The sequence below is a fragment of the Drosophila suzukii genome, chromosome 3 (genome assembly GCF_043229965.1).
Source record: "Drosophila suzukii chromosome 3, CBGP_Dsuzu_IsoJpt1.0, whole genome shotgun sequence".
NCBI classification, from domain to species: Eukaryota; Metazoa; Arthropoda; class Insecta; order Diptera; family Drosophilidae; genus Drosophila; species Drosophila suzukii.
In genome coordinates, this window is record NC_092082.1 from 66,379,153 (window position 1) to 66,405,675 (window position 26,523).

The 26,523-nt window shown below is 39.3% G+C and overlaps 4 protein-coding genes across 7 annotated transcripts in view; 3 read left to right on the forward strand and 1 right to left on the reverse strand.

Moving 5' to 3' along the window:
- Positions 1-219: 219 nt before the first annotated feature.
- PolA1 (DNA polymerase alpha catalytic subunit) lies at positions 220-5,720 on the forward strand. The gene is made up of 6 exons (XM_036819050.3): positions 220-378; positions 437-631; positions 748-1,766; positions 2,122-4,682; positions 4,763-5,241; positions 5,469-5,720. Exons 1-6 carry the CDS (start codon positions 363-365, stop codon positions 5,663-5,665), a joined length of 4,467 nt encoding a protein of 1,488 aa, XP_036674945.3. The 5' UTR covers positions 220-362; the 3' UTR covers positions 5,666-5,720.
- Positions 5,721-5,739: 19 nt separating this feature from the next.
- On the reverse strand, positions 5,740-8,114 carry Jhbp16 (Juvenile hormone binding protein 16). Of its 3 annotated transcripts, none has more exons than XM_070995582.1 (4): positions 7,896-8,114; positions 6,481-6,716; positions 6,133-6,430; positions 5,740-6,013 (listed from the first exon to the last, which is right to left on the reverse strand). In XM_070995582.1, the coding sequence occupies exons 2-4, from the start codon at positions 6,689-6,691 to the stop codon at positions 5,740-5,742; spliced, it is 783 nt and encodes a 260-aa protein (XP_070851683.1). In that variant the 5' UTR covers positions 6,692-6,716; positions 7,896-8,114. The 3 variants fall into 3 exon arrangements, with proteins under 3 accessions (XP_070851683.1, XP_036672686.3, XP_036672685.3); XM_036816791.3 differs by having other exon boundaries at positions 6,481-6,727; XM_036816790.3 differs by having other exon boundaries at positions 6,481-6,737.
- A 1,552-nt stretch (positions 8,115-9,666) lies between these two features.
- Positions 9,667-11,624, forward strand: Archease (protein archease). Its single transcript, XM_036816669.3, has 3 exons — positions 9,667-9,818; positions 9,886-9,910; positions 11,189-11,624. Exons 1-3 carry the CDS (start codon positions 9,764-9,766, stop codon positions 11,577-11,579), a joined length of 471 nt encoding a protein of 156 aa, XP_036672564.1. The 5' UTR covers positions 9,667-9,763; the 3' UTR covers positions 11,580-11,624.
- A 1,929-nt stretch (positions 11,625-13,553) lies between these two features.
- Positions 13,554-26,523, forward strand: part of E2f1 (E2F transcription factor 1) — a 45,505-nt gene continuing 32,535 nt past the window's right edge. Inside the window, exon 1 of one of the 2 annotated variants that reach the window (XM_036816668.3) lies at positions 13,554-14,151. The gene's annotated coding sequence lies outside the window, so the exon portion shown is untranslated. The remainder of the gene's footprint in view (positions 14,152-26,523) is intronic. The other variant, XM_036816665.3, reaches the window with a different exon arrangement.

The following is a 26,523-nucleotide window of genomic DNA, read 5'->3' on the forward strand; positions in this document are numbered from 1 at the left end:
ATGCTGTAATGTTATAATGTTAAAATATATAGAGCTGCCGCTACCACCTGAAATAAAAACCCTTTAGGGGAAATTTTACAGCTTATAAACGTGAAAAATTAATATTTTGTAATTGTCACAGATTTTAAAAAGTGAAATCGGCATTCTTATCGATATTTCATTGCCTACCGGATGTCCGGCAACTCTGAATTCATCGCTTCGTTGCTATTACCTTTGCAATGGTCCGGCTACTCTGAATTCATCGTCCCGCTCTTATCGATATATTCCCGCCATTCCCGCTTTAATCAGTCTCCGTCCCTGGTCATAAAATAAATGAAATCTGCAGCACAACACGGCGGGATTAACAAAATCAACCAATTGCGATGTCCGAATCACCTTGTAAGTAGGTTAGATATCATCTATAAACAATATACTTAGCTGGATTATCTGTTCCCAGCTGGTCCGCGCGTCAAGCGGCAGCGAATAGACAAGAATGGGAGGTTCGCCGCCATGGAGCGACTGCGTCAGCTGAAGGGGACCAAGAACAAATGCCAGGTGGAGGACCAAGTGGACGATGTTTACGATGTGGTGGATGAGCGGGAATACGCCAAGCGGGCGCAGGAGAAGTACGGTGATGATTGGATCGAAGAGGGTGAGTGAGTAGGAGATCTGGGGAGCACCCATAACAAATTTTCTATCTGAACTCCATTTAAAAAATGCTTATGCTACTTATTTCACTGCATTGTATTAATATATCCCCTTTTACAGATGGCACTGGCTACGCAGAAGATCTTCGGGACTTTTTCGAGGACGAAGATGAGTACTCCGATGGCGAGGAGGATCGAAAAGACTCTAAGAAAAAGAAGGGCGTTGCGCCCATTGGCAAAAAGAGACCCCGGGAAGCTGAAAAACCTGCAAAAGGAAAGGCCTCAATAAAGAATCTCTTCAGCAATGCGGTGCCCAAAAAGGCAGACATCAAGAACAGTGTGAAAGATGATGATATTCTGGCTGACATTTTGGGAGAAATGAAAGAAGAGCCTGCAGAGACTTCAGAAAAAGTGGAAAAGGTAATAGCGCCGGCCAAAATAGCAGTTGCCTCGAGAAAATCCGACGCAGCCGCTGCCAAGGAGTACATGAATAGTTTCCTCAACAATATTAAAGTTCAGGAGCAGGAACGTAAGAAAGCGGAGGCCAGCAGCGACCACGAGATGCTGGAGCGCATCCTGAAACCTAAGGCAGCAGTCCCGAACACGAAGGTGGCCTTCTTCTCCACTCCTGAGATTAAAAAGGAACCTTTGCCGGAGAAGACACCTGCCAAAGAGGCTAAGGAAGATCCCTTCTCCGACAACGAGATGGATTTCAGCTGTCTGGATGACGACGAAAACCAATTCGATGTGGAGAAGGAGCAGCCCAAGGAGAAGGTTTCCCAAACTAAAACATCAGCAGAAAAGACAACTCAAGTAAAAGAAGCCGAAAAAGTATCTCCCAAAAAGGAGACAACTGGTTCCCCAAAAGAGAATGAACCGGAGGACATGAGCAAACTGCTGAACAACTGGGAGTCCATCTGCCAAATGGACGACGATTTTGAAAAATCCGTTATCACCACCGAACAGGAGTCGCCAATCTCGTCCGAGAAACAGCTACGTTTCTGGTACTGGGAGGCATGGGAGGATCCAATAAAGCTGCCCGGCGAGGTCTTTCTCTTTGGACGCACTGCCGATGGAAAGTCCGTCTGTTTGCGGGTGCAGAACATCAACCGAGTCCTATATCTGCTTCCCCGCCAATTTGTAAGTTCCATATTATTTTTAAAATTTTCAAATTTAATAATACCTAAGAAAAACAAGGTTTTATAATTGAATACCCATTATAAATCCATCCTATCTTTCTTATAAATAAAAGTAATTTAAACATTTACTAGAATACAATGCCCATAAAACCATATAGATTGGCATTGTAAACCTAATTTAAAAGTAAAAGAGGTTTTCTGTGTGGGTAGGCATCAATTTTAAACCGTTTAACGCAATTAAAAAAAAAGCAAATTAAATACATATGAATTCATTTGCTGCTTACAAAACTTCATAACTATAAATGATTAATATAATCTGTCTTTTAACCTTGCTAATCCGGAATACAATTTTATAGCTCTTGGACCCCATTTCGAAGGAGCCCACCAAACAAAAGGTGACCGTGGCAGATATCTACAAGGAGTTTGACAGCGAGGTGGCCAGCGAACTGAAACTGGAATCCTTCCGATCCCGCAAGGTGACCAAGAGCTTCGCCCACCACGCCATCGGCATTGAAGTTCCCCAAACTTGCGATTACTTGGAAGTGCACTACGATGGCAAGAAACCGCTTCCCAATTTATCGGCTAACAAGAAATACAATTCCATAGCCCATATTTTCGGTGCCACCACCAATGCCTTGGAACGTTTCCTTCTGGAACGGAAAATCAAGGGACCCTGCTGGTTGCAGGTGAGTGGATTCAAGGTGAGCCCGGCTCCCATGAGTTGGTGCAAAACTGAGGTCACCTTGTCAGAGCCGAAGAACGTTGAACTGGTGCAGGATAAGGGCAAACCAGCGCCACCACCACCTTTAACTCTACTAGCACTCAATGTCCGCACCTCGATGAATCCCAAAACGTCAAGAAATGAGATCTGCATGATTTCGATGCTGACCCACAATCGTTTCCACATCGATCGTCCTGCACCACAGCCCGCTTTCAATCGTCATATGTGTGCTTTGACCCGGCCAGCGGTGGTTAGTTGGCCCTTGGACTTGAACTTTGAGATAGCAAAATATAAATCCACCAAAATATATAAGCATGATTCGGAAAGAGCCCTTTTAAGTTGGTTTTTAGCCCAGTACCAACAAATAGACGCTGATCTCATTGTAACCTTTGACTCCATGGATTGTCAACTGAATGTTATTACTGATCAAATTGTGGCCTTGAAGATCCCTCAATGGTCACGAATGGGGCGTCTTAGGATGACCCAATCGTTTGGAAAGCGTTTACTGGATCACTTTGTGGGCAGAATGGTTTGTGATGTGAAGCGTTCAGCGGAGGAGTGTATAAGAGCCAGATCCTATGATCTTCAAACCCTATGCAAGCAAGTTCTAAAGCTCAAGGAGTCTGAGAGAATGGAAGTGAATGCCGATGATCTTCTAGAGATGTATGAGAAGGGAGAAAGCATCACCAAGCTCATATCCCTCACGATGCAGGATAATTCCTACTTGCTAAGGCTGATGTGTGAGCTTAATATAATGCCGTTGGCTTTGCAAATTACCAATATTTGTGGCAACACGATGACCAGGACTCTTCAAGGAGGTCGCTCTGAACGAAATGAGTTCCTGCTGCTGCATGCTTTCCATGAGAAGAACTACATAGTGCCGGACAAAAAGCCGACTTCCAAGCGTGGTGCGGCTGGAGATCTAGAGGCGACACTTTCTGGCGCTGATGCTACTTTGCCAGCCAAGAAAAAGGCTGCCTATGCTGGTGGTTTGGTGCTGGAACCCATGCGGGGTCTCTACGAAAAGTACGTTCTGCTGATGGATTTCAACTCCCTGTATCCAAGCATCATTCAGGAGTACAACATATGCTTCACCACTGTCCAGCAACCTGTGGATGCGGACGAACTGCCCACTCTTCCGGATTCGAAAACAGAAGCTGGTATATTACCCCTTCAGTTAAAACGTTTGGTGGAATCGCGAAAGGAGGTGAAAAAGCTTATGGCAGCGCCTGATCTTTCTCCTGAACTCCAGATGCAGTACCACATTCGACAGATGGCTCTGAAGTTAACTGCGAACTCTATGTATGGTTGCTTGGGCTTTGCCCATTCCCGCTTCTTTGCCCAACACTTGGCTGCTCTAGTTACCCACAAGGGCAGAGAAATCCTTACAAATACTCAACAACTTGTACAAAAGTTGAACTACGACGTGGTTTATGGAGACACAGATTCCCTTATGATCAATACCAACATAACGGACTACGATCAGGTCTACAAGATTGGTCACAGCATCAAGCAGAGTGTAAATAAACTGTACAAGCAGCTGGAGTTGGACATTGATGGAGTCTTTGGCTGTTTGCTGTTGCTGAAGAAAAAGAAATATGCTGCTGTTAAGTTGAGTAAGGATTCCAAGGGTAATCTGAAACGGGAACAGGAACACAAGGGTCTGGATATAGTTCGTCGAGATTGGTCCCAGCTGGCTGTGATGGTGGGAAAAGCTGTGCTCGATGAAGTTCTGGCCGAAAAACCGCTGGAAGAAAAACTCGATGCAGTTCATGCCCAACTGGAAAAGATCAAAAATCAAATAAACGAGGGCGCTGTACCTCTACCCCTGTTTGTCATCACCAAGCAGCTTACTCGTGCCCCACAGGAATATGCCAATAGCGCTTCATTACCTCACGTCCAGGTGGCTCTTCGCATGAATCGGGAACGCAACAGGCGGTACAAGAAGGGTGACATGGTAGACTATGTGATCTGTTTGGATGGCACCACAAACGCTGCCATGCAGCGAGCCTACCATTTGGATGAGCTCAAGAGTAGTGAGGAAAAGAAGCTCCAGCTGGACACGAACTACTACCTGGGACATCAGGTACATCCGGTGGTCACGCGCATGGTTGAGGTGCTAGAGGGAACCGACGCAAGTCGCATCGCCGAGTGTCTGGGCATGGATCCCAGCAAGTTCCGACAGAATGCACAGAGGTTCGTATTTAATTGAGCCATTCTAATCTAATCTTTTACGTTTCCAAACCATCTTTCATTGTATTTGTATTCCTTTAAAGAGTCCAGCGAGATAATACGGAGCAGTCGGAGGGCGAATCCCTCCTCAAGACGACCCTCCAGTTGTACCGCCTCTGCGAGCCGTTCCGCTTCCAGTGCATAGCCTGCAAGACGGAGCAGCTGATGGCCAGCGCCTACCGCCCGGGACCCAGCAGTTCGCACATCTCCGTGCTTCAACAATGCGCGAATTCCGAGTGTCAAACGGCACCGGTTCAGTACCTGGCCAGCGTCCGCAATCAGTTGCAACTTTCCATTCGGCGGTATGTGCAACGATTCTACAAAAATTGGCTGGTCTGCGATCATCCGGACTGCAATTATAACACCCGCACTCACACGTTGAGAAAGGAGATGCGCCGACCGCTGTGCCAAAAGTGCCGGAGCGGCAGCCTGCTGCGTCAGTATACGGAGCGGGACCTGTACAATCAGCTCTGCTACCTGCGATTCATGTTCGACCTTGGCAAGCAGCAGCTGCAGCAAAAACGTAAGTGAAACACAGATATTCTAAACACTTCAAAACACTAAAAGACAGGAAATTATAAAGTTAAAGCTAGCCTTACATAAATTGTTCATAATAATTATTTTCATTATCAATTTTTAATATATTTTTTAAGACCATACCTTAATATTTTGTTCCAAGTTATAAGACAACTTATTAAAATACCCATTAAATTATACTGTAGACTCATTTTCCATTCTGTGTTATTCTAGCTACACTTACGCCGGAGCTGGAGCAGGCCTACCAGCTTCTTTACGAGACTGTGGACCAGCAGCTGCAGAGCTCCTCCTACGTGATCATCTCGCTAAGAAAGCTCTTTGGCCGCACCCTGGCCCTGATGTCCCTGCAACCGCCCAGACCGAGACCCCACAACGAATTAATCGCCAGTACTTTGGCAGATGTCGTCTAGGTGTTTAATTAACTAGCCTTTGTAAGAAAATCCATTAAAAATACTACAAAACAAATACGATCAACTAGATGAGGTCACGTGGCGAGGAACTTCTCGAGGGGAAAATATCGGAAGGACTCGTTGAAAATGTCCGTAAATGCTGTGCTGACCAACTCATTAATCATCGGCTTAATGAACGGCAGTCCCAGCTGCCACATGCTGTTGATAACGCCGTCGGCTAGTTGGTTGAGTGGCTGACCCTGTAGCAGATTCTCAATGTGCAGCTCCATTCCGCCGATGCGATCCACCTCGACGTGGACCTTGATCAGAGAGCCCGGGTCCCCGATGCGTCGCACGCTAGTGGTTTGACTGAGGAGGGAAAAATTAAGGTGAGCGGAAGGTGGCCAAATTGGGAGCAGCAGAGTCAAAACAATACAGATGTTGGCAACTCGGCTTGGGAAATATTTTGAGTGCAACACTCTGCTCACCTGTAGTCGTAGAGGGTTAGGTTCCAGTGGCCCTTTCGGTTCATATCCGTGCCCAGCATCTTGGCGGCGAACTCGTACTCTCCTTCTAGACTTTTCTCCGGGAAATACTGAGTGTAGACAATACGCCTGTCCTCGGGATCGGCATGGAACTTGGTCACCTCGGATCGCGCCCATCCGAACTCGGAAACATTGCGCAAGATGAGCCGAAAGCTGCCTAGGCCATGGGAGTCACCTCGCCGCAGCTCAACATAGGTACAGTGATGCGGGTCAAAGGGCTTGATGTTGTAGTCGGGCACACCTGAAAAAGTTACCCCATGATTGCTCGCCCGTAATCCAAATCCCACTCACCTGTAGTAAAGTAAGCCCTCAAATCGTTGAACACCTGCCGCATGCACTCGTTGAAATCATCGTCTGTCGTATGGCAACGGCCCAGCATGTGCCTAAGATCCGCATCCACATCGATCTGGCTGGAGGCGTTCGCCAGGTGAGCAGCAAAGAGCAAGATTCCCGCCAAACAAACTACATGCCTGGCACAGTTTGAGAGCCACTGTTGCGACATACTGACGGCTTGAGTTTCGTAGCAACTGTTTGGAGACTGATAATTGCTAAGATAAATGTACGTGTAGTTTTTATTGTTTATGTGACTTTGCTCGCGTTTTGTTTATATTTATTTTTAAGTAAATGATCGTTTCTTGTGGGCGTGAAGAGCCACTGGTATTTGCTGGTCAAAGTGTCCTTGGTTTTGCATACAGTTTGCTGATCGTATATTGATTTATATATTGAATTGGTTTTCAGTTTTGGACTATGGAACTTGCTTTATTGTTATCAGTTTAATATTTGATCAACTGTGATTGAATATTGATTATACTACTATTTACTGTTACAGTTTTATACGAACTTGTCGCCTTTTACTTCCTCTTTAAAACTAGATTCCTGTTCAGTCAATGACTTTTTAAAATTTGTTGGTTTTGAATTACACTTTCTACAATTTTAGTACCGCTAGAAATCGTTTTTAGTAACTTTATCTCTTAGTATCTAGTTCTAATCTTTTGTGAAGGTAGAACATTTTAATAGCGGTTTATTTTTACCAATTTTATTTTATTTTGGTTGAAAAAAAGTAAAAAAGTAACGCAACGATGAAAAGCTTTCTGTTAATATTTAAACAATTTTAATGCACTTTTTAATCACGGTCTTTGGATAAACTACATTTCTAATAGCGGTTATTTTATTTTTATTAAAATAGTTTTTTAATTTAATACATTACTTTGTTTTTAAACATGTATTCTTACAATGTACGTTTTTAGTATACCAAAAAATTAGTAAATTTGTCCTCCAAGGTTTTATTTGTACAAAATTTCACAGCATGAACCAAAAAATGTCATTTTTTATCGCAACTATGTACATGTACTTTTCAAACGACCTCATCTTCATGTAATTTGTTTGGTAATCTTTTTGTTTGCCTGCACTTGACCCCTTTAATATAAGCGTACAGATTATTACTGGTCTCAGTGCTGCAGCAAACACATGTCATGAAAAGAAAACCACAACAATGTACGTTAGTGTAGAAACATAGTAACAGTGGTAAACGAAAGACTTGTACAAGACACAAACTTGGGGGTGCGAACCACTTTTATATCCACTTGGAAGCAGCCACTCATGCAACACGAAAGCAACAACGTATGATAATATTTGGCAATTGTTCAGTTTAGCGGTTGCAATTGCAGTTGACCAACGGTCAGTTATTTAACAAAACTAGTAGTTACCTAGCTACTTAGTCTAGTAGAGTTGGGAAACTCCAGAGCTTTTCGGTCACTCCTATGTTATTTATTTTTTTGTTCCGAATATGCTATAACCAAATATGAAATTCTGGAACTCGTATGCAAAGGCGCGCAAAAATTCGAGAATAATAATAACTATACAGTTATTTGAGCCGAATACGCGACGTGAATCAGTCGAGCTGCCGTAGCCAACTGAACCACTCCAAGACTAAGCAATCGAGAGAAAAAGAGCTTCCACCAAAAGTGGCAGCAGCAGCCAAATGAGCCATAATAAAAAAACCACAAAAAATAGCAGGAAAATGTTTGAAATCCATGAAATGGCCGGGCACAAACTTGAGCTTTGTCAACGCGGTAAATAGTTTGACACCCTCTTGTCGCGTTTCCTCATACCCAACTTGAAAATAAGTAACAAAAAAACCAAACAGTCGTAAATAACTGGCGAAAACCATTCATAAATTCACTTAGAAGTGCGTGGAATTCTTGGACTGGGAGGAGTACGACTTGAAGATACTCTTTAAGATTTGCTTAATAAAAATAAAGCCACTTAAATAAATATTATAATAGCCAAGAAGATAGAAAATATCACAATTTGATTAAAATTAAACGCAAAAATTATAAAAATAGAATTATCTATCCTAAAAATGATTGTGGTAAACAGGCTCTGAACTTTACTTTTGGAATCGGTATCATTTTGACTTTAATTCTAAAGTTATTGTTAAAAAATTTAATTAAGTTAAAGCCTGATAGTCACCTCCATCAAAAAAGCAACTAAATGATGTATCTGTATGTCGTTTTCGATTGAGGTGAGTATCAAGCTTAAGCCACCAATTCCAAAAATTAAGTTTGGTATTATGATTTTGATATAAAATTTATACTTTTTTAATGATCTATGAATTGCATATTCCCCAAACATCTTCATAGCAGGCAATAACCGATCATCGAGACTGAAAAGTGATCTGAATTTAATTAGGCAAGCCCATATCCGCCTAAGGTAATATTTTTCGTATCAAATCAAGTACACACAACCGGCTCTCAAGTTCATGGAATTGAATAAATTGAGCTTCGTGATTGACAATCGCGCGTGATTAAAGCGTAACGATTGACAGAAATGCTGCCGATGTCAGCAGAAGAAGATTGTGGACTGCTTTTTGCCAAATGGATCTCACAAGGTTGCAGCTTCAGTTGTTATGGTGATTATAATTTAATGAAAGGACAAGGTCGCTCTTACAGAAACTTAAAACGGGGCTTGTAAGATACTCGAGCACTTTATAGTACTTTAATTGCGATAACAAATGATGTTAATAAACTGGAAATTCTGCTTTAATTTCTGTTTAAATTACTTCATAATGTAGCAGCAATAAAGGATAAAATGCCCTAAGGGACAGATAGCTTAAAAATAACGCCCAAGCCCATTTCAATTTCATCCACCATTTAAGCCATTTAATGTTTTCAGCACTTGTTTAGAAGATACTCCAATAAAATAAAACGTGAAATATGTAAATTATATAAGCTTCTGCCAATAACTCGGTTAAAAAAATTGATATTAATAACTGCTAAATCTTACTATATAATATTTATTTATTTTTTGATATTAACATTTAAAAAAATGGTGGGTGCTCTAAAAAAATATTGCAATGTTTTGTAAAGCTTAAGTTGTATTCATAATTATGTTCGTATGTATTTAAATTAAGTATCTTTTAAATTCCTTTCTAATTAGACTTCAGTATTATTCTCGACATGGCGCGAATTGGTATTTTTCACCAGACTCACGACGGTCATACTGTGCGATTGCTGGTTTGTTTATAGTTATTTAGCAGACTATTTCTCGTTAATTTTAGTTATAAATAACAATAATGGAGGTAGAGTTCAGCAAGGAGAACTTTCTGCTGCCGGAGGTGAAGTATGAGTGTGAGTAGATCTTGGATTTGGAAAGTGAGCCACCTGTTGCTAATTATTTCATCATATTTTTTTGCAGACTTGGATCACACGGCGGATGTGCAGTGAGTAAGACAACAACAACGGCGTTCAGTGACCATGTGGAGTAGGGTGGTTCGATATTTATAAATATGAAATCTGAAAATCTTATAAGTGAAATTCTTATTAGCTTGGTTGCCTTCGAATTGGAGAATGACCATTTCGTTTTAGTGATTTACAGATACTAACAACTATTTTATTTTATTTTTAAGGCCAGTTTAGTTTTCTTCGTAAAATAATAAATAAGAACGCTGTTTCATACACAGATACTGATCCTACCATAGAACTGCATATCTGCTTAGAAATTCACTGCGAATTTATTAATTTTCACTTTTAAGGATTTTAAGTCTGGAAAAGTCAATTCATTAAGATAAATAATTCATGCAAGTTTACAGTTTACCATTTCAAAATATAAGGAAAATGTGGCAGTATCGGGGGTGATTCACAAATCGCAGAGCGTAAGTTTCTTACGTACGTCAAAATAAATTTTTTATATCTTATCGCTGAATTGATTTCTGTGGCACCCCTGAATATATTATATTATATTACTTGCGGTTTCAAGTTCATTACGGGGACTTGCAACACAAATTTTAAATTGATCGAATCAGTCATTTCTAGAAGGTATAGGTTTTCGAGATTCCTTCCCTCTGGCCATTTACCCCGGGGCATAGCAATTCAATAAGTTTTTGTCCATATGTTTGTCTATAAAACCAATTGTTACTACCCTCACTGTTGATGAACATATATGTTTGTGCCATGGTCAGTGTAAAAAGGCTTGCCGATCGCGTAACTATATCCTATAGCTGACATATGAACCTTTGGGACAGCAAATACAATTTTGATGTTTTTTGAAATATGTATCAAACGTTTTTACGCTAGTAAATATTTAAATTCGTCTAATCGGCTTTCCGAAGTTACCTTATGTATATGACTTAATCGTGCGTCAAGAATACCCTAAAGATTAAAGCATAAACCGTTTCAGCCAAAAATATTGTTCGAAATATTTAAAGAAATTTATTAAAACAGTATTTTGTTGTTCAGCCTAAAAAAACCTAAACACCTTAAAAACGACTGCAGTACCCATGAATCCCTAAAAGAAATATATAAACAAGCATATCAGCTATTTGGGCCCTTAAATTGCGGTAGTCAGCGGTTTTTGATCCTTTTCACCGTTTTTGTTTAATATACGAAGCTTAGGAGTTAGTAAAATGTTTTTCACTATGCTATTACAAAGTTTTAGGCAAAACATCAACTACTATTGTCAACTGTGCTGAAAACCATGTGTATTCTCTCCCATTTAACAGAATTCACGGCTGGGGGACGAGTCTTAAAGAGGCCTTCGAGCAGTGCGGAGTGGCCATGTTTGGATACATGACAGAACTGGATTACGTGTCCGTGGAGCAGTGCTTTGAAATTGAAGCCCAGGGCGACGATCTGGAGGGACTACTCTTCCACTTTCTCGACGAGCTGCTCTTCCTGTTCTCCGCCGAACCGAATCTGGTATGCAAAAAGCTGGAGATAACCAAGTTCGATATGGAAACCTTCGAGATCTCCTGCCGTTGTTACGGGGAACCCTTCGAGCTGGGAAAACATCCACAGGGCACCGAGGTGAAGGCAATCACGTACTCGGCCATGCAGATCGTTCAGGACCCGGAGGCCAGCAACTACGAGGTGTTTGTGATAATTGACATTTGATCCAGCAACGATCGCCGGGAATTAAATGTGACTGTTCTGTTTCAACCCCTTTGCCTGTCTCCATTAATCATAAGTGAAATGCCGAAAAAACGATATAAAAATTGCTGCATAAGCCCGAAAAATTTGCAATCTCTCGTGCTGCGACTGCATCCCTTGTCGATGAGGATGACTTATCAAAAAACCACTCGATTGTGCGGCTGCAAATGCAATTAGGACTGGCTCCCTTCTCACCGGTATGATTTCCGACACAACCAAGATTTACCCTTTTGCCTCTGGATTTTTTGTGTACTATTCTGTTTTTTTGCGCACGGCTTTGTGAATTGGAAACGTGTTGAATTCCCAGACAAGCGCCGAATTTGTTGTCCTTTCCCAGACCGCAGTTCAATGCACTTTTCATTTGGACAACCTTCAGGAGTTTCTAGAATGTTTTGATTAATTATGGGTTTTTAGATAAAAACTAGTTTTTAATGAGCTTTTGAAAGCCATTTGCAGTGCAGTAATTTAAAGAGTAAGGTATTATGGCTGCGTGTCTTAACTATTAGGAATTAATTGCTACGTTTATTTAAAATGTATATATTTATCAAAATCCAAGTTACTTAGCCACATACCGGATAAAAAACTGCCAAAAACTAAAGTAATCTTTTTCAAATAATTTCGATGGGAATAACATACAAGGTTACATACAAGGGTGGTCAAAAGTATTTTCACAAAAAAAAAGTTAAATATATTCATAATTTGAACTTACATCTTGTTAACTTTGGCATCAATGGAAAGGTAATTTAAATGCCGTTTGAATGATTCAATACATTTCTTAACACATTCAGTACTTATTGAAAAGGACGAATTTGTGTGAAAATGTCCTTTTTGAACTTTTTTCCTCGACTTGAAAACTTAAATTTTTTCAAACAAAAATAATAGTAACTGCAAAAAGAATTTTTCAAAAATCATTTTGCTTATATTTTTTATGATTTTTTGAAAATGCTTAGAAACATGCATTTTAGGCATATTTTTCTCTTTTTCATACAAATTTTTTCCGACAGTGTCACCTTTAAAAAACCATAAAAAATATAAGCAAAATGATTTTTGAAAAATTGTTTTTGCAGTTACTATTATTTTTGTTTGAAGAAACTTTTTGCATCAAAAAATTTAAGTTTTCAAGTCGAGGAAAAAAGTTCAAAAAGGACATTTTCACACAAATTCGTCCTTTTCAATAAGTACTGAATGTGTTAAGAAATGTATTGTATCATTCAAACGGCATTTAAATTACCTTTCCATTGATGCCAAAGGTAACAAGATGTAAGTTCAAATTATGAATATATTTAACTTTTTTTTTGTGAAAATACTTTTGACCACCCTTGTATGTTTACTTTTACCACGTCAGTTGTGTAATTATAATCCTTTAATTTTTTATTCAAAATAAAGTATAAATATGAAGTTGTATTGTAAGCACTCGCATGCTAAGAGTTAATAATTATGGCTTGCATAATATTGCAGTATATTTTGTATACATAAATATAAATATATACCTTTTTATTTAGATGGTTTCTTATAAAAAAAAACTAGTTAACGATTAAGAACCAAAGAAAAACAGAATAGATGTTCCTAAAAGATTAGTAAGCAATTTTTGTTTTAAACGGTATAGATACTCTTTGAATTGCGCGCAAACTTTTAAAATGTAGTAGAAAATCAGTATTTTTAGATTGACCAGGAATATTTAGTAGATATTAAGCGATGCCAGCTGGCAACCCTGACCGATTTGTTTTGAAACAGCTGACGGCGCCGTCAAAACGCAAACGTAAACAACAAAAAAAACATTTGCCGGGCAACGTCGGCGAACATATGGGAATGTGTGGGGGTGTGCGTGCGTGCCAGTCAGTCTGCCCGTCTGTGTGAGCAGCGAGAGATTTCCTTGGAATATCGGGCGAAAGGCGAATTGGAAAATAGATGTTTTTACAGCTGATTGATATTGAAAAAGCAACGCTGCGACACGACGTACGAGGCGAAAGAGCGTGCAAAAGAACAAACAAAGTATTAGAGGCAAATCACTCACACACACAAGTGGCCAGTTGCTCGCTTTTTGCTTATAGCTTTTTAAAGTGCTTCGAAATTAAAGTGGCTTAAAACCTGGAAAACGTTTATACCTACAGGACAAATAACGGTTATTCTATGGTGATTTCGGACCTCAAGTGGGTGGCCCAAACGTCATCGAACACCGCACTTCGCCCCCACCCCGCTGTTGTTTGTTGTTGTGCTTGCTGTTGCTTTTCAATTCGCCCCGTCGCTCTCCATCTCTGTCGCTCGCTCTCGCCGTCTCGCCGCACCGCTCATTCTTTCTGCAGCCACCAATTGCCATGTTAAGAGAAGAGGAAGCAGCAGCCCGTGAGCACATTGTGCGGTAGTTGTTGCCGTTTTACACCCAGAAATCGGGCCGATATCGCCCTGAAAGCCCTACCAATCGACAGGTGACGTTACTACCTGTAATTTGCGATCAAAAACTTACAGCTAACCCAAGGGGAACCGAGTGAAAAACGTGGCGGAAAAATCCATACGAAGGCGGAATGGAAAAAATGTGGTATGTAGGTAGTACTAGAAGTAGAGAATGTGACATGTGTGTGCGCCAGAGTGTGTGTACGGTTGACTGTGTGTGCGGGGTGCTGCGCTGGGCATTTTCTTATAAAGGGGAGCCCACAAATAAGAAAACGAAAACCAACTGTTTTTTGGGCGTGCGCCCCCAACTGCCGGCTAGAAAATATACATATGTATCTATAAAAAACTGCATGCCGGTCCAGCTGACACAGCAGCTGTGGCAAGAAGAAGACGGATAGGAGGGGGTGGTGAAACATCTTGGTGAAAATGGCAAAAAAAAAAAGGGGGGAGGGGGCTATGATAATGCGCACTTTATATAATTGCAGCTACCTGTGAGCCCTCTCTAGTGGTATGCGTTCCTATCTGTGTCTGTGTGGGTGGGTGGCTAACGGTTAACGGATTCCTGTCAAATTTCAATTCATGGGATTTCAGCACTGACGTCACTCCTATTTCATCTGCAATCTTTCCAATTTTATTTATCTCAAGTGTTAAGTCGAGCTTCAGGCTCAGTAACAAGCTCATGTACAGTGGTCACCCACCCGGAAGAAAACTACACTTATTTTGCCCTAAGTTCCGTTTTAAAGTAAGGATATATTTTTTACATATATTATGCAAGGAGAAAATTCCTCGACTTGATTGATTATTCACTGATAGCAAACACAGGGCTCTCCCAAAATGCAATCTTAAAAAACTTTAGTTCATCTTTACTATCCCATAAAATTCGGGGGAAACTTGTATTGTATTTTTCCGAATTTCGAGCGGAAATATTTCTGTGACACCCCCGATATTAACTTATCAAAGCTTATTTCCCTATACCAATATTAAAAACAAAACAGAAATGTCCAAATTGTCAGTATAATGCCGATTAATCATACAAATTGTATGTCTAATCGATTTCTTTTACCTTGTATTTTGAAATACTCTTTATTAACCGCAGATTAGTACTTACTTTGTGGTTATGAAACCGCAAAGTAACAGTACCTTAAAGTTTATTTTAAAAATCAGATCGAAATATATGTAAATTACAAAATACAGTTTTTTTTAAGAACCCGATTTCTATTACACTACTGAGTATCCACTTCTGAGGGACCACTGTACTTTTAATATTTATTCGCTAGCGTGTTGCATGTGCCGGGAATTGATGTTAGCCCCCGAGGAATCGAAATCTTTGATTAGATTATAATTTGGAGCAGTAGAGCTCAGCGAAACGTTGCCAGATTGCCCATAAGGGATGCTGTGACTTTGCACGTGATCAGCTCAGATTGGAGCGGAGACTGCTGCAAAGGGTGTGGCTCTATAGTGCAGTAATTGTGATAGAAACCCGACCATCTAGAAACAGGCGCATGATGGCTGCACGATCTTATCGGCGTATAAATTAACCCAGATATGGGAACACGGAACTTGTTTCGCAGGTGATAAGACTGTGTTGCCAAACTTTCCCCGATAAAGCCAGGCGTAGGAATCACCGGAAATTCCCGGGAAGAATTGCAATCGTCTTGGGTCAGCTTTTGGCGACGTCATAGTTTGATGACCTCCAGACGCTCACACACCCAAATGCCCACCAATACCCGGGCAATTATGCACGTCCGTGTACCCATGCTCCAAAAGGGGAAATGGCGGCCGTCGAAGACGACGCTGTCTCATGGCTTTTTGCTCCATCTCCATGTATTGGGCGACGTATTTCTCGAGTCTGCAGTTTTTATTTTTCTTTACCGATTTTTTTTTTATTTTTGTATTTGGTTACTTTGATTTCGCTTGGCCTTCGGGCGCAGTCTTGGTCTCTTGGTCGGGTCTTTTGTGAACCAGTTGCTCTAAGCGCCTCTGTTACCTGTTCGCCCCTGTTTGGTATACACATCGTTTTGTGCTGCCGTAGTTTGTACCAAATTCGATATATCATTACGGAAGCAGTGATTTGTACATTCCGTTTTGTTTTCCCCATGTCGCCAAAGAAAGTTCCAATCTTTTCCATTAATGCAATTGCCGCACTGACAGCTTCGATTTGAGCTCATTCTTTTATCTGTTGCTTCGGCGATAAGGCCTTCAAAACTTGGGAAATTGAGGTCATTCTTAGTTATGTTTTATTACATGGAAGAATGGTTTTTATTGGAGCATTGTCGTTAATGTTTATGTCTTTGCCATGATCCAAGTTCACGACATTGCTTATTTGGTTAAAAATAGATATTATCTATATCTGAAAATCATTTCTTGTGTTTGATCAAACCAACATTCTTCAATAATATAACTATCCATATATATCCTATGCTATATCTAACAAAGATTTTAAGTTTTGGTTTCGGAAATATGACGATGGCCCAAATTCACCTTCATACGCTTTATAAATCTGGGAAAATCGTACTTAACTTATCAATACTCTGAACGTATTCCCAGTTAGACATTGATAAGCATAAATAAACCATAAAAATCTATTAATAAATCACGGACCTCAGTTCCTGACTTTTGGACCGTCTGGCAACGCCAACGCAAAGCTCATCAAGTGGCTTATACAATCTCCTAAAAAAAATATCACGCACACTTGCTTCGACATCAAATAAAATTGGCGCACTTGCTCCAAGCAATATATACACAGATTTTGGGACAGGCTAATACTTTTTATAATATATTAAACACTTGAATTCCATTTTTTTTTTATTGTGGACTGGCCACTTTGGGTCATCGCTTGCCCGCCGATCGTATCGTGTTTGTTTTTATCATGTGCTGCCTTTTTTATATTTTCGAGTGACTTTGTGTGTGTATTAAGTTGTTGTTGCACTTTTATAACAGACCAAAAGGGGGGCCACATGAGGAGGCATGTCTCCATGCCAGAAACACACGCTCGCACACTCGCTGGCATAAAATACTTAAGCGAAACGAGTTAAAAGCGATTTCATTAATATGTTTTTGTTGCTGATTCCCTACGCTTGATGTGTTGTTAGTGTGCTGGCCGCTGCTGTGGCTGGCGGTTTTTTATTATTTTTTAATCTCTGCCCTTGCCTTCTGATACCCTTTGCTTTAATTAGACTGCGAAACGGTTAATGTTTTTTGGACATTTGTTGCTTATGGAATTACAAAGAGTAATTCAAATTGTTAATTGTTTACCAATCGGACCATTACCTTCAAATGATAATAATTGATCTTTGAAAACTGCTATTAGAGTTGAAGATAACTGGTTTCGGTTAACAGAGTCCAAATCCATAAATAAATCTTGTATAAATTTGTTATGAGTAAATAAATTATAATATATAGGTTGAAAATAGTTAATCTTTCTGACTAGGGTCATAATTCAAAAGTTCCAATAGTTAGTTAGTTAGTTACGTTTTTTAATGAGTAGACATTTTTATTTTATTTAGAATCAAATTACGTAATTATTTCGTTTTCTATATTATTGGTATGTATATTACCATAAATTCAGCTTTAATGAATATATTCAAGATTAATGATCATTAAAAAAGTATTTAGATGCAATTTGAAAATTAAACAGGTACCAGAACCAGTCATCGTGTCAAAAAAAAGGTAACATCAATTGGAATATGACATAAATTCAATTCAATTCAATAAATTTTGTTGCTATCTATAACTTAAGAAAATTTTAAAGGGTAATAAAAACATTCCTTATCTCCATGAGTGAAATCTTTAAATACACATATACATTTATCTAAAAGATAATCGTATCCCCTTTGGACAGAAGTGTATTAAGATTCGTCATTGCTGACTAGCTGCTTAATTTTGTATTCTTTCTCATTTTGTTGTTGATTTTTTTGTCAGTGTTGTTGGCTGGTTTCTGTTGGGCTTTTGGTTTGCCTGGCTATTTTTAAAAATATTGCGCGAAAGCAACAAAAAAGTAAAATTAAAAAGCGAAGCGCACAGAAAAGAAAAGACGAGGCAACGCGAAGTCGGCGCAGTGGCATCAGCAATTGTTGTTGCTGCTGTTACTGTTGATGTTGCTGTTGCTATTGCTGTTGCTGCTGCTGCTGCGTTGGCCGCATAAAAAATGTGGAATATGGAATTTCTCTGCGAGGCCCCACATTTACCCACACGTGCGCACAAGAATCACACACAGATACGCAATCCGAGTCGCGACTTTTGTGGCTTTTTGTGCGTGCAAATTGGAGCAAGAAGGGGAGAAAAGAGAAAGGGGCAGAGGGTGCGAGAGATGCGTTGACTGTGGATAACAAAGATTCAGATACTCTTTTGGTGATCTATTGCATCACATTAATAAAAATACATACATATTTGAAAGTGATATACTTTGAAATGTTTTTCTAATTTTATGGGACAAGAAATTCCTGCTTATCAATATAGTATGCTAAATATATCTTTTTTTTAGTTACGATTTTTATATTTATAAAGTAAAGATTCAGATACTCTTTTGCTAATATATTATTCCATCACATTAATATAATAATACTTTGTTGAACAAGAAATTCCTGCTTATCAATACAGTTTTCGAAATATATATACTTTGCTTAACATTTATATATATATATAATATAACTTTATTAATACAGAAAATATTTCTTGAGCAAAAAAATATAATAAAAAAGGAAGGAAAATCTAATTTAAATAATTCTGTGAAGCAAAATCCTGAATTATTTTAGAACTCTTAGAACTCTTAAAAATGTGCATGAGAGTACGCATTGATATATACTTTGTTGTTCAATGTATACAGTACTCACAAATTAAATTAAAGCGGAATGTTTTTATTTCTTCTGATTTTTTCCAGTGCTAGGTTCGGTGTATTGGAATTTTCAAGTTTAATACCTAAGTGCACTTTATAAATAGTTAGAAGTTTAAAATTACTTGAAAATTTAACTTAAAATACATTGGAGTAGTAAAGAACCATAGTCCCCAACGTTACATTGCCTTCAAACAGCGTTCGCCAGCCTCCCATTAAGCGGTCATCGGGACTAACTCTGCTTGATCTCTGCCGCAACACATACAACGTACAGCCAACCGCAGCTTTAAAGATTAATTCAAGCGACTCCTAGCAAGGGTATATTATTAAAAGTCTGTCCTGTTTTTGCATTTACTGCCTGATTCGGCTCCGCCTCCGTCCGCTTTAGCGTCATCGATTTCCTGCTGCATTTCGAGCACGGATGGTGCTCCATCCAGACGGAGGAGGGTGGAGTATGGTGTCCGTGTCCGTGTCCGCGTATGACAACTCATTTGTTGTTGGCCACTGTCTCGTTTTGTGGGTGACGTCGTCACCCAATGACAGCTACAAAAACGGCAACAGGAATAATCCATTCCCATTCTCAACTCCGGAACCAATTAGGTCACATTGGCGTCGTGGCAGCTTCTTCATTCTCCTCCAATTCGCTTTTTTCACTCCCTTTTTGCAACACATTTCATTCGCTTGCCTCTTTCTCCTCAACTTTTTTTTATGTCGCAAAGCAACTTTGCACTTCATTGATAAAATGATTAATCGTTATGATTAATGTGCGGGGGTGTGGAGGAGAGAATAAACATAAATACACTTAAAAAAATGAATATACGAGCTGTATCTTAAGAAAGTTATACACAATTATACTCTTAGTGGGGAACAGTTTTATAAAAATGTAATGGGAATCAGTATCATTAGTTCGCACTGAAATAGATCCACCTTTTAATTTTTAAAATTAAAAGAATAAACATTTAACATTTTAAACTAACGTTTTAACCTCTGTAACATGCTTTTTTCCAAGTTTATGTGTGTCACCTAGACGGTGAAGCGTAAAAGCGGATGTTTAAACGATTTATAAGCAGGCAAGACACCACATTCCCTTTTGGGGTCTAATGCGGAATTGATAACGAATTTTGGGTTCATTCGAGGTCGCTTTTGGGTGTGAACGATGTTGCTGGTAAAGTTTTATTGTTGCGAAATGTTTGGAATTATGTGGGAAGGCAAGAAACAAATATAAACGAATTTAGAAGACAAGAAAAGTGTGCACACTAAGTTTGAATAAGATGACATTTGAGACAAGAGAAAACATTATGAAGAATATTTTTCAGGAAACGAAATCTTTCTAAAATATTAAACAGCAATATACATACAGGTTTCATTTTGTATTGAACGTTCATTTTAATCAAATAGTAATTATAATGGTATCAGGGATTAAAATCAACTAATTTGTAAAGGACGCCTAATCTGCGGACTAAAGAATTCGTTCATTTATGCAATCATTTGTATTGATTACAGCTTCAGCCAATGATTTATAGTTGATCACCCAAGACTGAAATGTTCCCATGCTGCGACCCTCAAGCCTTACCACCCCAGACTTAAAAAAAAGGCTCACCCTAATCATAATTCCTGTCCAATATTTATATGACATGAAAAAAATGCAACCCTAGATAATTACACAAAATTGATTTGATTTGATTATGCCATAAAGCAGAGCGATCGAGCAGCTGCCCTAGGAAATTTCCTGCTCTAATTGCCTAATGCATATAGAATTATGCGGAAGGTAAAAGCATTTCACCCTAAGATCCAGAGAAATCACGTTTAAAAAAACAAGGAACCCAGGACGGAGTGAAAGAAAAACTTTGTGAAAATCGATAACGAATGCAATTTATGGGACACGAGGCGATTCTTGGGATACAGCTGCATCATCCAGGACAAAGGAAGTGTGAGTGGAGGACCTCGGCCATTGAGACGATTGCGAAAGTCGCTAGGAGTGGTAGTCGTTCACTTTCTTCTGTCGAACGGGAAAGCCAGAATGGCAGCTGCCGAAGACAATGGCAAGGAAATTCAGAGGACATTTTGCATCATATCCTGAATGAATAGGGAAGCGGACATGCATCTTTGGTCCTCCTTCTCAGCCTCAACCTACTCCTCCTCCTCCTACTTTTCGTTTGCCTGTGGGATGATCTTTTATAATCCCCGGCATCCCGAGATCTCCGTGTACGTGCTCATAATTTATGCCCGGGCATCAGCCTCAATGGCACTCAGATACAGATACACACCTGCCCGGCTCTCCTGTATCTGTTCCTCTTCTAGGACAGCTGCGCTGCTTGATTTTGTTCGATTTGTTGTTTTATAATTAAGCGCCGTCTTCAAACTGTTAGGGTTCTTCTAGGCCGTTTGTTAATTTGTTCCTTTTGTGTGGCTTAACAGGTGGTTTGGTGTACAGTTTGGCTAGAGGAAGAGTGTCTTGAGATTGAGAATCAAACAATTTTACTAAAAGGGGACTAAAATGCAAGGTTCTTTGCAATATCCAAGAGTATTCTAATATTTATGTATTTTAAATAAACGGAATGCAAATGCTACGTAAGATGGTATACATAATTTTTCAGTAAAATAACTCTTGACAAGTTATTTCTTTAAAAATTAATAAAGTCTTAAAGGAAATAATCTAAGAAGTTTATTTACAATCAATAAGCTTTGGTTTACTAAAATATTAAATTTTTAGGACACCATTTAACGTTGGTTTCATTGTATGCACCTGATTTTGCTTCCCGGGACTATAACATGGTCCGTTGCCTATCCCATTCCAGTTTTCCTCCTGATTTTGTCTTATACTAATTTATATTGCCTTGTTTCTGGTTGTTTATGGCCTCGGGCTTAAATCGACACACGTTTCGCATTGCCCGATTAGATTATATGGGCCGTATTATCCACACCCATATTGCATTGTATACTCTACATCCACGCAGAGGAATGCCAATCCATGTGCGATCGCACGCACAGTCACGGCATCGGTTGGCTATATACATACCCCATCCTCAACCATATGCACATCGGCCATATCCTTTCCCTCACCTCCGACGCAGAAGTCGCAAAGTTCAAAGTCAAATGGCTATTTTTACTGCTGCGCTGTTGTTTTTGTTCTTCGTTATTTTAGTGTTCTTTTTGCCGGTTCCGTTCTTCTGGCTCTGAGGATCTCGTTTGATACTCTTTCCTATGGAAAGGCATCTTTAAATTGGATAGATTTGGGTAAAAAATAATAATAAAGACATGTTCTTATGTTAAAAAAGAACAATTTCATAAAAAAACCTATTCATATTTATGTAGCTTAATTATACCATAGAACACCTTTATGATAGAACTGATCAGAATGTTTCTAAGAATTGTTTTACTATTAATCAGTAAGTGGTTCTGTTCGATTCAAATTTGTATCCGTTAGGTAGTATTGTTTTTACAACACACAATAGATCCCAATTCCGATCTGTTTTTGTGTCGTATCAAACAAAGCTGAAATCATTCTGTATGCATTTATAGAACATTTCTCTCCCACAGATTCTTAACTTATCCATCCCGAATTAGACTTTATGTGGAGTGTGTCAAAAGTTCGGGGCGGTCTTCTCGTATTCCCGTTTTAGTTTTTGTATATTTTTTTGCACTCCCCACCGCTGCTCCGTCCATTTGCTGCGCTTTATGTATTTAATTTGCCAGAGAGCCGTTGGCTCTCTTTTTCGCTGCGGCTTCTTGTTCAGCTACTCATCTACTTGCTCCACTCGTTGTCGCCGTTTGTCGTTTATCTACTTTGCTCTGTAATTGCGGTCTCGCCGCATTTTTGTATAATGGAATTTCGTCCGATACCCGTACTCCCCATACTCCCCATACCTTCCCCATCCGACCACGACTCCCTTCAAAGGTTGTTTACTCTGTGTGCGCTGTAATACAATTAACAATTTTTGTTCCTGGAAACGCAAACTTAAAGCTAAACCTACAGTCAAGCATCCCTAAGCCAAAATATTTATAAATTGTAAGCCGTAAACCTAAATAAAGAGTAAATCGTGTTTTTTGTAGGTCTTAAACCTTGTGTAGAAATTCAGAGTTTAAAACCGACCTTAAACTTAACAAACTTAACTTAACTTGACAAAATACCAAATACAAAAACTTGAAGAGGTACCTAGAGTAGGTTTAGAACCTTGAACCTACGTACTTTAATTTTAAGGAGCGGACAAGAAGAAAATTGAGCAATACAAAAATGTTTCAACAGGAGGTACCCAATTAGATATTTTTTTTAACCTTTAAAAATGTGGAAATATTATTCTTAAGATCAGCAAACTGCTACCCAACTGGTAGCTTAATCTAATCGGTTTTTACAATAATAATACAATAATTATTCTAAGCGTTATTTAGGGCAAGAAGTAATTTCGTGATTTTTTTGATAATAATATTGAGGATGGTAATGTTGCTAGGTCAAAATCCTGTCCGGTAGGTCTTGAGGGTGGAACCCAATTTTAGAGAACCCTTAATAAGCCTCTGCTATCTAGTTGCAAAAAAAGTGTTGCATACACATGGGCGTACAATTGAACTGATTAATGAGTGATAATTATCATTTCCTAAAGAATTATCCCACTTAACAAATTCTTCGACACCACAGCATTCAGTAATTAGTGGGCGTTAAAAAGTAGAAGTAAATGCATGTTTCACATATTATCAAAAAAAATTTAGGAATAGAAAAAAAATAATTTGACATTACCGAGTACTTTAAATGTATAATGCGTTTTTTACAGAGTGCACTGTATAAAAGGTGTACCATAGTCTATTTTCCTATCTCTTTTCACTTTCTTACTCTACCTTTCGTTCAAAATCACTTTTGGTGTTCGGGTAATTAGTGTGGTATAAACAAAAATTAGAATTAGGGATACAAAGGGTGGGGGTGGGGCTTGGGAACGTCATCAGCCCGTATCGTGCAGCAACAACAATTAAAAACACATTAGTTACTGGCCCACTACTCCCTCCTCTCCCCCACCCTTTCTTTCTCCCACGTTGTTTATGCTGTTTCGTTTGCTGATTAGAGCTAAGAAAAACATTATTTGCTGCATTTGCTGGTGTATTAGGGGGCGGAAGAAGAAGAGCACAGCTTGCCACAAATATGTATGCAAAAATTTGCACAGAACTCGTTTCGCAAAGTGAAAGAGATAGGTAGAGGGGTGGGAGAGAGCGAGAGGCAGCAACACAAGAGGTTGAACAACATGCCACATCATTGTTGTTGCTTGCCCCACTTGGGGTCTCTTTCTATCTCTCTCTCTTCCTCTCTTTTCCCTCTGCACATGATTAGCGCTACAACAACAACAAAATACGAGAGGAAGAGGAAAAACGAATCGTTGCAAATGAAAATAAAATTTACAAATTCCATTCATGAAATTTTGCTGCGTCGACGTCAACGCCAAGCTCCACTTCTCACAGACACACACAAACATAAACGGGGAGAGAGAGAGAGAGAGAGAGCGCGACAGGCTGAAGATGCAGACTGTGCCTCTTCTCCACCGGGCTCCATCGCGTTGTCCTGCTCTGCCTCTCTCTGCGTCTCGTTTCCTTTTCGTGTTCGTGTGAAGGCGCGGGTGCATTTGTCTGCGTGTGGCGCTCGCTCTACTCTGGCACTAGTATTGGTGTTGCCGGCTCTGCCATAATAATACCCTGTTTTTGTGGGGTATTCCGTATTCCACATCATCTGCATTCTTTACTTGCTTAAAATCAAATTTAACAGAAATACATGCGACACCTGAACGGGTCAATATTGATTAACATTAACATTAATACCAATATATGTACACCAATTTTGTGTTTGTGTTTTTTTTTTATTTAAGTGTATACATATATTATATATATTATTTTTATTATATTTGTATATATTTATTGACAAGTATTTTTACAATATCCATATACATTTTTAAGAACAGGATCCTTCAGTAGGAAATTTATACATCTGTATCAAAATTGTAGCCTACATTTGGGAGTTAGAGGGGTTAATTTACTAACGAACTTTAATAATAGGGTTTCAAAATGGTAATTTATTTTAAAAGTTTATAAATCGTAAGTCAATACAAAAATGGGCTTTTTCTTTTACATTAAACAAATTTTAATTGAAAAATATTTTTTTTTTAAGTACATTTTGGAAAATAGAATATGTTTTTTGTTTCTGCTATATTACTTTGAGTTGGGAGACTTATCAACAATTCCAATGCATTTTTTCAATCTAAAACAGTCTTTCATGACGAAACCAACCTTTATTTTGAATATTTTTTGAAATACTTTTTTCAGGGTATTCCCCGGTCTTGCCAAGCAACCTTTGGGTTGCATTCCAATTCGTTGTTTTTGCTATTTGTCGCTCTCGCCGGATGCTTTGTTGTTGCAGCTGATGGGGCTGTTGTTTTTGTTGGCCGGCGGGCTTAGTGTCTGACCGTTTCATCTGCCGGCTTACTTCTTGCTGTGCTGCAACCTCCCCCCCCCCCCCACGTTCCCCTCTGCCCCTCTCGCACTCCAGTTCGTCTGGTGGGGTCTGGAGAAGAAGACTGCGTCTGATTCTCTGATTCTTCATTCCGATTCTGGGTCTGGAGCTCTGGTGCTGCGTGAGTGCAACTTTGTTGTCGCCACCTCCTGCCACTCCCCGCTTTACCGCCCCACCCCGCCCCTCCTTAACCTCCTTTTTGTCGTCTGTCTGGGCAATTACAGGCGAAATACGTTGCGGTTGCAATTTTACACACATTTTTATGCGCTCTGGTTTATTATGCGGGTGATGCAGCGCACCCCCAACTTTCCTTAACTCCTTTATCCTCGTTTTTTTGCGGCAGCTCGTAATGTTCATCCGTTTCCTTTGGCCCGTTGAAAATGCAACTCATATGCTTTGTTATTTTTACACATTTTATGGCTACATTTGTGTGTACAAGATGGAGGAGGAGCAGGAGCAGCATTCCACACAGAAAAGATAATCAAAATTTTTTTTAGGATTTTTACTTTTCTACGAAATTGGCTAGAAAAATATATTGGTACATTATAAAAACATGTTTTATTTAATAGAGGATAATCTTAGTTTTAGAAAAACAGCAATATTTTATAGCTCACAATTGAAGACTTTTTAATTCTCGAAATTTGGCATGAGAAATATATTGGTACATTTTATATTATAAGACTTTGAATAGAGGATAATCTTTGTTTTTAAAAAACACTAAATCATTGTAGTGTTTTAAATGTTCTGCAAATATAGTGCATTGATTCATTCTTAATGATTTTAAACATTTTCTAGTATTTAAAATACCAAATAATACAAAACATAATTCAACCAATTAGAGAGTTGTTAACTCTGAGTTTTTCTCTGTGCAGAAAACGTTGCAACGTCATCATCAGTCGCTTCATTTCTTGGTAATATTGTTGTTGTCGCTCCTCGGCCGGCGTTTATTTATTACAAGAGAGGCGGCAGACGTGTCTGCCCCTCGAAGCCCCACCATCCCCTAGAAGCCCCAAGTTGCTCCTGCATTGGGCTCAATTTTCAAACGATTTCAATGGAATTCTCAATGTGAGTGCAAACGAAGGAGCTGAAGGATGGTGAGTGCTGGAGAAGGGCTGTCGCAAGGGGCAGGGAGATGAATGTCTAAAGAGCCAGACACGCATCTCCGTCTGCTCCTTGCATCCGTACACAGAACAAAAAACATT